General features: G+C 33.8%; 1 protein-coding gene across 1 annotated transcript in view; it reads right to left on the bottom strand.

Annotated features, from left to right (window-relative positions):
* Positions 1–1,014: 1,014 nt before the first annotated feature.
* The window catches only part of LOC144957157 (2-oxoadipate dehydrogenase complex component E1-like), a 38,421-nt gene continuing 26,041 nt past the window's right edge, over positions 1,015–13,394 (bottom strand). Inside the window, exons 14-23 of the mRNA XM_078888177.1 lie at positions 13,157–13,288; positions 10,837–10,957; positions 10,173–10,312; positions 8,877–9,033; positions 8,154–8,254; positions 7,479–7,580; positions 6,413–6,670; positions 5,186–5,249; positions 4,864–4,949; positions 1,015–3,988 (exon numbers count right to left, since the gene is read on the bottom strand). Of these exons, the coding sequence (XP_078744303.1) occupies positions 3,887–3,988; positions 4,864–4,949; positions 5,186–5,249; positions 6,413–6,670; positions 7,479–7,580; positions 8,154–8,254; positions 8,877–9,033; positions 10,173–10,312; positions 10,837–10,957; positions 13,157–13,288 (1,263 nt within the window). The 3' untranslated portion in view covers positions 1,015–3,886. The remainder of the gene's footprint in view (positions 3,989–4,863; positions 4,950–5,185; positions 5,250–6,412; positions 6,671–7,478; positions 7,581–8,153; positions 8,255–8,876; positions 9,034–10,172; positions 10,313–10,836; positions 10,958–13,156; positions 13,289–13,394) is intronic.

Below are 13,394 nucleotides of genomic sequence, written 5' to 3'. Positions count from 1 at the left end.
CTGGGTGGACACAGGGGTCCGAAAAATTCTTGACTGCACCTGGGATTGGTCTTGGTCGCCTTTGCTTGTGAAGCTACTAGTCTACTAACTGAGCTATCACGACCCCCCAAGAAAAGTGTAAACTTGTAAAATATTGATATTTTTGTGGAGTTTGGTTATTTTTATGGGTTTGATAGCACTAATGACACTTTTAGGTCATTTCAGTGCCAGTAAAAAATGAGAAGATGGGACAGTAAAAAAGAATTCTAAATGAAACGGAGAAAAAAATTAGACAAAGGAGACTGGTTCAAACAAGGAACAAAAATAGATATCAAGAACAAACTATCAAAGTGCTTTGTTTGCAATCACTTAAAATTCTCATCTAGACATAAGCACAGGCTCCCACTGGGAGGAATATAATTAGATCTTTAAAAAATGTCATATAAAAACAAATATATATAATAGTACAAAACAAATGGAGAGAGATGATTTACAAGGAAAAAATATCCCCCAAATCTATTACTATACATGTGACTAGGGCTAGGACAAAACCAAGCAAATATAATTCCGAGACAAAAACAAAAAGCAACCAGAAAAACAAAATCAGATATAGGAGGACACAACAAGGGTGACTTTTCCACCCACCATGGATGGTCAAAAGATTCGAGACAGATTTTTTGTGAAATGAAAGTTAGTTTGGAAAGTAAAAATGGAAATTCCAATTCCAAGCATATATGCACATCAGTAAGTAACTGTTGTCACTGGATGGGTTTTTGTTCAGAAATGAAGGCATTCTGTCCATTAATTATTAAATATTGAATATCTCTTCAAACATCACTGCTAAATGAGGAAGAAATATTATGTCCCAATATGATCAATGACGGAATAAATAAATCCCATTGCACCTCATGGCCATTCCATTTCACGCATGCAAGTAAGCTTAAAGGCAAGCCAACAATATTTCACACTAAGCAGCTAAAAATAAACCATTTTTTCAAAACAAACAGCCCTAAAAATGCTAGTTTGGCAACTTCATTTTTTTTCTTCTTTTCCTTTCTAATGGGTTTATGAAACCTCTGATAAATTTCTTTCAATGGCAGTCAAAAGATTTTAGATAACTTACTGCTGCCCTAGAAACCCCCCCCCCCCAAAAAAAAAAACAACTTGAGCTTTTATACAGCGTAATATCCACTAAACGTGCTCAAAGTGCTTTACAAAGGGTCCATGACCAACAGCAACATGTAATAAGTAGAAAGAGACATGGTGCCTGTTAGGCGATATTACAATTTTTTTTCTGACAGAGTCAAAGCTGTAAACGACCAGGTACTCATTTACACTTGAGTACAGTGAGAGAATGTGTGTAAAGAGCCTTTTCCAAGGACCCAACTATGCGACGAGTGAGGCTCGAACCCAGAACCTTCCAATCCGAAAGCGAGTGTCATAACACTAGACCACATAGCCGCAAGAAAAGTAAGGTGAGAAGAATGAATTCGAATCGAGAATAAGGTAGCGTAGAATCACTCATAAATCTCTCTAGAATGAGCAGACATTAGCCTCAATGATGCCCTTTTCATTACATGTTACTAAATGGCCTATACCTGAAGCCGTTAAGTCTATGTAAAATAAAATCTTTTATAAGTGACTTTCAAAATATTGTCTAGTCATTATAAGGAAATGATAGTTTAATCCATCTTTATGAATGTTGCAGACAGGTCCTCTAACTATTGGATTATTAGATATAAATTAATGAAATGAAGACAAAAAAAACCCCAAAAACTACAATTTAAACCCCTCATTGTAAACAATTATTTTTAAAAAAACATATGCTTCTAATATTATAAAATATCTAGGTTTAATTATGGTCCCATTTGAGTAAATCTGATTATAATAGGAATTTGAAACATTGTCAAAGGGTAACTGATATCGACAATAACCAAAAGAAATTGGGATTTTAATCACTGTATTGTAATTGTGAGCCATTTTTCGTTAGTTTTCCAGGGAAGCTTAAGGATAAAACAAGGAAAGGGGAAAATTTAAACTTTAAATGTGATAGAAATATCTAAATTTGTGTTTATTCCACAAGCATTAAAACTACTTGATATCTTAAAAGTGGAAAATTGTGATTAGGCAGAGGTGAAAGGTAACAAGTTTTAAAGTTGTATATGATACAGAGCCAGACAAAAAAGATAGGAAACAAAATGCTCGAGTAGCTTCTGGCATAAAAGAGGAGAAATATGCCAAGGATACACCTGCCTTGAGTGGGGTATTCAGTCTCGGGACTTCTGTTGTACAGTTGAGTCTACCTAATCATTGTATTTTTTTCTTCGGAAGATTGCCTATAGGGTTGGCATGAAATGGATCTTTTCTTTGGAAATCTGATAGAATAGATTCTCATCCCAAAATAGCTTTTATATCAGATATGCTTTATGTTTAAAAAAAAAAAAATTATACTTCCAATGAAAGAATCTGTATATCACATTAAAATGGTGTAATTATTTTGAATCAAAGTAAAGAAAAACAACATTTTAAAACAAATTTTTAAAAATAAATGCACAACCTGTGCACGATGATAAATTTGAAATTTGCTAACAAAAACTAAGGGAATTAGGCATTGATACTTCGATTTCACAAGAATATAAATTGATTCTATGATCACTCACTGGACTGTAATATCAAATATCAATGCAAAACAAACTTACAATTATGGGTTTTACATAAGTAAGACAGGTCTTTTCAGTGTCAGTAATGAGGGCATGTTGGGATAGTCAAATAATAACTATTCAACGTAATAAAAACAAATAAATGGACAGTGTAAAATTGGTATCTTATTGCCATTTGTGACAGGGTTATTCAAAGGCTATGCTTTGAACCAGATGTAAGAATAACAATAACATATTACCAAATAACATGTTTATGCTTAACAAAATAATTGAATAGCATAATGAGAAATCCATGGCACAAATAAATCAATTTTTTTTATTGTTTGTTAATTCGCCTGTTGTCCTCATGCCCATCAAAGATTTTTTTAACATGCCTTACTAGAGCATCAAAGACATTTCAATTTCATTCCAATTTGTAAAAATGAAATGAATCAAAACACCGGTGAAACTTTTCTTTGGGATCTATAAACGGTTTGTCTCAAATAAAATAATAAAGCAATATAAATATAGATCTTTACAAAATAGCCAACTAAAATAACTGAAAAATCAAATAAAAATCCAAAAATAAAAAACCCCAAAAAACCCATGAAACCATATATCAGTATATCACAGCAAAATATGGTGAAATAAAATGACAATTTAGACGAGAACACCTGTTACAGATATCTAATATGTTGTCTGTAAAATTCTTCCTAAAATAAAGAAATCCATTCTAAAAATATGATTAACCTAAGATGCCAGACTTCTTATACTAATTAGTTTTTAAAGGAAAAAGTATTACTTTAAAATGCCTAAAAGAAGTAGTGATGTAGTCCAAAGTGTTATACGTTCATTATTTATGAGTAAAAGGTTAAGAATGCTAATTATGCATTCTAACCATAGATTCCAAGTAAAATGGAGGTGGGAGTGAGGGAATGTATTGCAACAATTGAAAAGCTTCTTTTTTATGAATCATAGTTATAACGGTATGACAACAGTCATGATTTTCAAATAAAAAAAACATTTGAAAAAAAATGCCCATTCCACACACACACGCACACAAAATATAAACAATAATAATAAAAAATAAAACAGCTAAGGTAATATCATTTAAAAAGCACAATAAAATGAAAAAAAGCAATCAACTTAAATGAATTCAGTCCATACCAATTTACAATGTAAAGTGTATTCAAAACAAATGCAAACAAATTTACTATGGCTTCACTGGCAATTCAAGTCACTGTGTTTTAGAGCAATATTTCCATCATTTACTTGAATGCCATATCCATGATCTCTACACATTCTTGTTTATGGATTTTGCCAATTCCAACAGCGGGAATACCAGATACGTCACGTCCTGCATATTGTAGCTGATGAAGAGACAATTAAGATGGAATTTAGATATACCTTTTCACCTTATCATATCAAAGTATAAGAGAAAATCAAGAAACCGGAATTTACAATCATAAAAATTACAACGGAAAAACCAGGAGTTCAAAATCTCAATCCTGATTATTTTAAAATGCTATTTAAAAACAAATATATTAAAAATAGCATGATTTTTAAAAATGCACAGTTAACAATCATTATCAACAGTGAATTAAATTAAATGTTAATAATATTTTAAGAGTACAGCTATAAACAACAGAAGCAGCAGCATATAAAGATTAAGATCCTTTCAACCTTTCCAGGCATATTAAATTTTTACTCAGTCTTGCTAACTTTCACCAACACAGCGGTAAAAGCAATGCAACACAGGCTAAAAATCTGAAAAGGTGTGTTTAAAAGAGTGCCAGACAAAACAAAAACAAAAATACAAGAAAAACTAATCCCAAAAAATCAACCTGCCTGGAGGCAGTCTCTTTTGGGATTGTTCCTTGTATTTTTATTTCCTTCTGGTTTGTATCACACTGTTCCATACACACCTTTTCAGATTCTGATCTTAGACGTGCCTGATCTCTAATTTGTAACTTGGCCTACATTAGTCATATCAATGTTACTGCTCTCGTGTTGGAAACAGTTTGATCTGCAGTTACAAACAGCAAAATATTTAGCCTCACCATTAAAAGATTACATATATGGTGAAACACGAGACTTTCAAACATAAAATAATATTCTCTTCTTTATTATGTAGGATATAAACTATAAAATCTTTATATTGTTATGCAAGACTAAACTATGGTATTTACCTTTACAGAAATGAATAAATAATTGGTCTAATATGAATTCTAAAAACACCAATTACCTGCTGGCCAACAAGGTTAGAGAAACGCGGATTGACAAAACTCCAAGCCCCCATATTTCTGTGCTCCTCCTGACTCCATACAAACTCTGCGAATACATTAAAAAATTTGAGAGTCAGAACAAGAACTTAACTATTAGAAAAACCTGCTACAAGCCAGATGCATTAAATCAAAATAAGAAGAAAAAAATCATTATATTCCTTTAATTTAGTAATTTAATTGTAAATCCAAAAGAGGAGGTCCATTAAAAAAGTCAAGCTTGAAACAATTGATATATTAAAGTAACAATCTGTGATTTGATCACAGAATTATCTGAATAGTTACCTTCAGCTTTAGAATATAACTCAAGAGCCTTTTGTATATCAGGCACAGGAAAGGGACACAAACTCTGAAATAAAAACATTGTGACATTTATAAGTTTGCTGATGAAATGCAATGAAGGGTTATTTGCTCCAAGTGCCCTCAAACAACAGTAAAACATGTTTTTAGTCCGTTGAGAATTGGTCAGTAACCGTCACAAAAGTATAGCTACTGATGTTTACTTGCAAAATATCAACCAGTCTGGGTGAACAGGGGCTTCAGAAAAAAAATACAGAAAAAAAGCAAGAAATACTTGAGAGGGTCAGACATTCAAAATTTTTAAAACGTAATTCATTCCATTAATCACCTCTCAGTGATTATAATCCAATCAATATTTATGTAAACTTTGTCTTTCTTGCAATGTCCAGTGGAATATTTGATTATCTGTCTCCTCATTATCGGCTTAATGACAGGGTGGTGAAATAATAGCAGACATTGCCATGTATTCTCAAAAACACACAATATTACTGGGATAATGAAATGTGCAAAAATAGTAATATTGGTTGATTTTGTTTCAATAATTTATACAACAAGACTTCTTATCATCTACTTTACAAAACTACAGAGAATGTAAACTTTTATGAACTATAAAATTATAAGGTTTACTTTCATGCGTCCATAATTTTTCTATTGATGCTATGCGTTTATCCAAAAAAAAACCTTACAACATCCTTCAGCCGGATATAACATAACAACACACAAAACTATGTGTGACCTTGAACGTTTATAATCTGATTGATACAATTTAGTGAGAACTACTCATAAAAATAGCTTGCTAAAAACATTGACAAAGAGCTGCATGAAGTCAATTTTGTTCCTTCTATACTTACAAAGTCATGTAAAATTTATCATCCTATCTGCTATTATTCTGACAAAAAAATTAGGTAAATAATGTTAGCATTTAGAATTGTGCAAGCATTAGATAGAAGCCATACTAAAATTTCGCTTCGACCTAAAATTGTAAAACAGCACATGACATCTGCATAACTTTAATCGTGCAACGACTACACAACTTTGCCATAATACTCCATTCCAAGTAATTGCACAATGTAAAACACAGTTGATTCTAAGGAAAACTATCAGATAAATAAAATTGTTGAGTGTGAAGTACAAGGTTGTGAACTAACTTATGAAACAATAACAAAAATGACAACAACCAGTGAATGGTATGGATGAAAAGTTCAATTTTACCTCAAGGCGAACAATAGCAATGTTATTTGCCACTCCTCGTTTCCCCCTCTCTTCCACCAGATTATAGTAGTGCTTGCCAGAGCAGAAAATGACCTTTTTCACTTTTGACAGGTCTGAAGACTGAATGGATGGATCAGGGATAACGGGATGGAAGTGTGTTCCCGGTGCCATGGCTGTCAGAGTTGAAACAGCAGCAGGAAGGCGAAGAAGCACTTTTGGAGATGCCACAACTAATGGCTTACGGAAATCACGAATCATCTGAAAATAGGAATTTCTTTTTCCATTATTGCTTGGGATTTGATCAGCAAGTATTTTAATGCACATTGACTAAGATAAAAAATATTAACCAAATCTAATTTAGCAATGGCCGAGAGCTTAGTGCCTGTTAAGACGGGGTAAAGTGCTGTTACAGGTGCTATTTAATAGTATTAAGAGAATTGTTGTTTTTAAAAATCTTTTTTGTGGAAAATACTAAGCTTTTAAAAATATTTCATTGACCTCTTTACTAAGTGACTGCAAACTTTAATGTCATGTTCATTGACAAATAGCCCTGTAATGATATGTTTAACAAAAACATACACAAAACTACCTCAACCCACAATTGGGGGCACTGTGTGACCTATATCTAGGCCAAAGGACCTTTGTGCGATTGGCATCGCTAATAACTTTCATATCAGCCTGATTAGTTATGGCCACCCGTTTCATCAAGTGTTATTTGTATGAGAATTTATATAAAAGGAAAGCCAAAAAGCTGATGTAAATAGTTAATTTTTACACAAGACCTCTTATTGACATAATACAAAATTTGATAAGATATTTACCATCTCACTGTTTTGAGAGCAAAATGGCTCTTTGTAGGAATAAATTACATTATGGGCATATATGTATCCCTTAAAGGTGCAATGCACCAATGCCACATTGTAAGATATTTACTACATAGAATATATTGGGGATGAGAATGATCTGCATATTGTTAAAATACTTGTTCCAGGCATTCAGGACAGTGTGAGAGCATTCAAAACTTTGAAAATTAGCAGTATTCAAAAACGGCTTGATGACAACTTACCTGCCGTCTAAGTAGATGGAAATATTGCGCTGGAGTGGTGGGGTGTACAATCTGCATGTTAACATCATCACCATCAACTTTATCTTCCTTACTGTCACACATCTAATGAAGTAATGAGATAAAGAGAGGAGTCATAATCTATTTTTCTATCAGATGACTTCCCTCTCTGATTCATCTCCCATTATTTTTGGCAAATTGTTTTATTAGTCGTATTCTTACAAAATTCCACAGTTAAAGTTCAAACACTGGATAATTTACTCTCTTCATGCCAACTAAAATGTCATACCCATCCAACATGAAAACTGATTTTTAAAACTCTTAACTCATGTATACATAATTTTGTTCTGCAAAACTATCTCTAAAACAAAGCATTATGTTCTTATAACTATAACAAAAACATTTCTTCAGATTTTATGATGTGTAAAAGAAATGTGACTTTTAAAAAATGTTGGTTGTACCGAAACGAATGTGACGATTTTCATAAAGTTGGTAAGGAAAATAGGGAATTGAATCACAATAGACAGAGTATAATAAACAAACAAAATTTGGGAGCAATTACTAAATCAAAGCAAAAAAGAAAAGGTTGAAAAAAAAGTAACATCATGATCAAATTGATAATATCAACAGATTAATATGGAGCTAAAACTATAGCTATATATTATAGCTGATCATGACCTGCAGGAAGCGTTCCATTCTACAGGAGGAATGTTCCGGACCAGCCCCATCCATCCCATGAGGCAACAAGATCACCATACCAGACTGAAGCAGCCATTTCACTATAGACATGGAACAAATAAAAAAAAAAAGAAGAAAAGATGTTTATGGTTTTACACTTAGGGAATTAATTAAAGATCACACTTTTTTTTTTGTTTGTTTGTTGCTTTAGGTCTCTTCCAACACAATTGAGGTTATATGAGAGACCGCTGAAACAAAAAAACAAGCAATCTAACAAAAATAGTACAAATGTAAATCAAAATCATAACCTAAAGATATCATAAGCTAAATTATAAATAACCAAGAACAAACAGGCAGAAGATTTACAGAAAAAAAAATATCCCCTGTCAAAAATACAATCACAAACCAAAGAAGCAGGATAGGCTAGTAAAGAGAAGAAGAAACGACATCACTATTGGATCGTACACCCATGCGAACATCATAGGTATATGATTCAAGGGTGATGCTCCCATCCAACCACCCGCTAAAGATCACACTTTCGAATGGCTTTATATTTTCAAATAATATCAAAACAATACGTCCTTAAATCTATTAATCTAACCGATGTCTTTAAAATAAGCAAAATGACTTCTTATAGTCACAAGACAAAGAATAAAGCTTTGTACACAATGTTGCCTCGAAAAATCAGTGCATTCATATCCACAACAATCAAATTGGACTTACATTCCCCTCCTGATACAAAAGTGTCAATCATGGTCTGGGCAGCATTGAAGAAATCCCCAAACTGGGCCTCCCAAATGACTAAGTTATTTGGGGACTCCAGGCTAACACCATATTCAAATCCTAGGACAGCTTCCTCGGTCAATGCACTATTTGCTACCTGAAAATGGGATCAATAATCAATAACAATTAATTTAGTCAATTGCACTATGATGAAATTTAAACAGAACATGAATTCAAGAGATCTCTATGTGTGTGAATTCAGAAGTCTATTTATGGAGCTACAGGCAACCAAGATACAAAAGGTCAAGACAATTTTTCATGCTTGATTTTATCGCCCATCATCATGTCCCATATTTACAATGTGATTAAATAGATTTTGAAGCTTTGGGCTAAACAATTGAAACACGATACTCAATCTTGATTTTGATAAATTGCAAGTACTGAAATATTGGCACTTCTATTATAGTACATGTCAGTGATTTAATCAAGCTCAATGCCCATAATAAAGCTTCAACTATTTCCTTTCGTATGACAGAACAAAATTTCCATTTCACATTATACAAGTCGTCTATTATGTGCCTTTGATGAAAACACTCTTAAGATTTATATCATCTACATCTCTTCCTTTAGCCATTCACATATGAGTGAAATGGGGATATGCCTTTTCAAAGAACACAATGCCAGAGCCAGAGATTGCTATATTTATCACCTATTTGATCGTAGACTATTCTCCCCTGTCACTTGATACTATTATTTAAATGTGTGCACACATATGTTGGATGATGCAGAAAACTCAGTCCAAACCCGTAAGCCAGCAATTGTCAAGAATCTTCATTAAATCTTATGGGTTTTGCTTTTAGATGTAGATGTATTCTGTTATTTCTTTCTCTAATGATTTGAGCATTTCAACGCTTTTTTTTCACAATCTATTGATTTCAACTTTTAATTGCTATTTATTCAATTTATAGATTTCCTTGAACACGAACACTGCAATATCATATTTTGCTTCAGATAAAAAGCAAAGTACTCATGAAAGTATGTGGACTATCTATCTCTAAAAATCAAACATGATCATTTGACTGATTTTCCAATTCTTTCACACTCATTGTAATTTCCAAATCATGATATACTCATGGGACATGGCATATAGTGTGAGTTGTGAAAGGCATTTGTATAAACGAATAAATATCTAAGTGAACAATTCATGAATAAAGATAGTTAAATACAGAAATGAAAAGATAAACAAAAAGTAAATTTTAAATATTTGTGTATAAAAATAAAAAATGAATGAATTACCTCCAGGAATCCTGTTTGCTGACTGTGCATGTGATTGAGGGGGATGTAGATATCATCAGATTCCTGGTCTACTAGCATACAATGACGATGACTGAAAGTTCCTCGACCTACATCTTGTCCACTAATACGAACATTGAATCCTGGAATGAATTAGTAAAACAAGATCTTTCTTCTTAATTGAGGTATTACATAACTCTTCTTATACAATCAAGCTAATGACACCAGCCTCATGGCAATTATATGTTAGGTTCCACAACTCCCGAACACTTTCAAACAGTCTCCAAATTAATTTTAAAGCTTTCTTCATTCAACAATTACATGGTGACCAAAAAGCAAAAAAAAACAACAACAAACAAACAAAAGCAACAAAAGAAAACAAAACAAAAAAAACAGCAACAACAAAAATGTAAATATATTTAAAATTTCAATTTAATTAATTGTGCACATTTTTAAAGGTATAATAGAATATTTGCAAACGTGCTTGGAAATTCCCTCGATTTATTTTAAAAAAATCTCAGTGAGATTTATACTTGCAATTGCTAATGGCAAAACCCTCCACTTAGCACTCTACCATTTCGATAAAGAATGAAAATTGTCTTAATATTTTTTTTCCACCAGGCTTGAGCTTACAATATTTTAGATATATTCTTAATTGTTTACATACCCTGATACAACAGAGAACCCATAGCCAAGGATTCAGCAGAGGCCCAGTTAATCGTGGTTCCCTCCTGTATCCTCTGTAGTTGCCTCGCCAAATGGGTCTTCTTGATGGTTTGATGGACAGTCTTAAGATAGAGGGCAAAACATGAGTAATTTTAAATAATTCAGTTGCGCTCCTAGTCCCATGCATCAAATATTAACTATCCAAAAATGGAAATAAGAGGTATAGCTTTTATTTTTTTATAGTCATACTGAAAAAAATGACATGACAAATTTCCAAAAGCAAGACAATCTACACAAAAGGGCAAGATGGCGAGGTAATGTTAATTCATTAACACCAGAGAGACTGAGGTTGGAACCTCCTCTAGATATCTTGTTGTTTTCTTTGTGCAAAGAAACAACAACTATTGCTCATTTTGCCATGCTGCTCAAACCTAGGTTCTTCTATTTTTTCTTTGAAACAGAACTATATATCTGTATATTTCATTCTGTCTACTTACATGATTTTGATTTTTTTAAAGGCAATTCCACTTTGAATTAATCGAGACATTTTTGTGGTTTGGAAATATTCTTTTAGTTGCTGGTGAAATACGAACTATAACTTGTTTTACAGTCATACTAAAATAATGTGCATATGAAGGCATAGTAATATTATGATTATCAATCTTAATTTCATATTTTTCATAAAACATTTGAACTGATAAAATCACTTTCTACTGGTATCTTCAATAGATTATCCCCCTTCCCCATGTACAAAGTTCAATACTGAATAATAAATTCAGATTAATACGAGGGCTCTTTCAGAAATAACCGAAAAATGCCCATTGCTCAGCAACCAGAGGAGATTTTTTAATTCTGTAAACGACATGATATTCCTTACTTCCTTACGGATATTCCCAGAAATTATGAAATGCATCATTTTGCACAATGAATTTCTAGACGATTTTAAAGATGGCGGCCCACCTTGAAACTTGGTCAAAGGAGGAAATCAGAGCTGTCATACGTTTTTTGAACGCCAAAAGTCTGAATCCTACCGAAATTCATAAAGAACTTCAGAGTGTATATGGTGAGCATGTTATAAGCCGTACACAAGTCTATCACTGGTGTAATTTGTTTGAAGCCGGCCATTCCGACTTGATAGACAGGGAAGGGAGAGGGCGTTCGATAACTGCGACGTCAGAAGACAATGTGAAGCGAGTTGATGAGCTTATTCGTCAAGACATGAGGTTGAAACTTCATGAAATCGCAAGCAGTCTTGAAATTTTGGAAACTTCTGCCCATAGAATTGTATTTGATGAACTTGGCTACAGAAAAGTCAGCGCAAGATGGGTTCCAAAGCAATTGACAGACAATCATAAAGAACAAAGATTGGACATCTGCAGGGAACTTTTGAGAAGAAGCAAGAGCTCACGCAGGGTTCACGGGCATACTGCCAACGCCGGCGGAGACTTTCTAGGGTACGATGTGACTTTTCTTGACAGCATAGTCACCGGTGATGAGACTTGGTTGCACCATTGCACCCCAGAAACAAAGCAAGATTCGATGACATGGAAACACCCATCCTCACCTGTCGCGAAGAAATTCAAAGTCATGCGGTCAGCAAAGAAAATAATGGGAACTGTTTTCTGGGACAGTCGTGATGTTATTCTGTTCGAAACCTTACACCCTGGAGAAACAATCAATGCTGCAAGGTACTGCCAAACTCTTGACAAGCTTAGGAAGGCCATTCGCAGAAAGCGCCCAGGGCAGTTGACCAACGGGGTCATTTTGCAACACGACATTGCTACACCCCACACAGCACGAGTCACGCAAGGTTGGCTAGAGAAATATGGATGGGAGATTTTGCCACACCCCACCACACAGTCCAGACCTCGCACCATCTGATTATCACCTCTGTGGGCCACTGAAACGTGAGCTGGCAGGAAAGCGCTTTGATGTCGATGAAGAGCTTGTTGACCATGTGCGTAAATGGCTACAAAACCTTGACGGAAATTTCTTCCGAGAGGGTATCTATTCCATGGTGCGGCGTTGGCAGAAGTGTGTCGACAGACTTGTCTGTTACGTAGAGAAATGAAGGACGAGTCAAGGTATGAAGACGTGCAAGAATTTTGTTGATAGCATAAAAAACGCGGATTTTACAGGCATTTTTCGGTTAATTATGAAAGAGCCCTCGTACTTCTTCAATTTCTCACTAAAATACAACCTAAAAAAAAAGCACAAGAACAAAATTGTGTATGATAAAAAATAAAGATGTTTATACATCCACTAAAATTCCATTGTAATGATAATGATGACTATGTAATCAAACAATATAAACTACTTACCATAGGCTCGGGTACGGATACAGACTTGGCACCAATGAATTTCAGAGTGTCAGTGTCCACACCAGTGTCCCAAGTTGTGATTGCCTCCCCTGCTTGTACACAGGACTTCCACTTATTCAAGAGGTGATATGGCTATAAAATCAACGGATATTGACAAGAAATAGAACAGAATAGAGATGATACTTTCGGGTTTCATTTAAATTCTCTAGAACCCATTAGGATTAGAAATTAGTAATGA

This window comes from Berghia stephanieae, chromosome 1, assembly GCF_034508935.2.
Source record: "Berghia stephanieae isolate SIO BIC M18660-M18661 chromosome 1, UCSD_Bste_1.3, whole genome shotgun sequence".
Lineage (NCBI taxonomy): Eukaryota > Metazoa > Mollusca > Gastropoda > Nudibranchia > Aeolidiidae > Berghia > Berghia stephanieae.
Note: the sequence above shows the minus strand (reverse complement) of the source record. Positions and strands in the feature narration are given on the sequence as shown.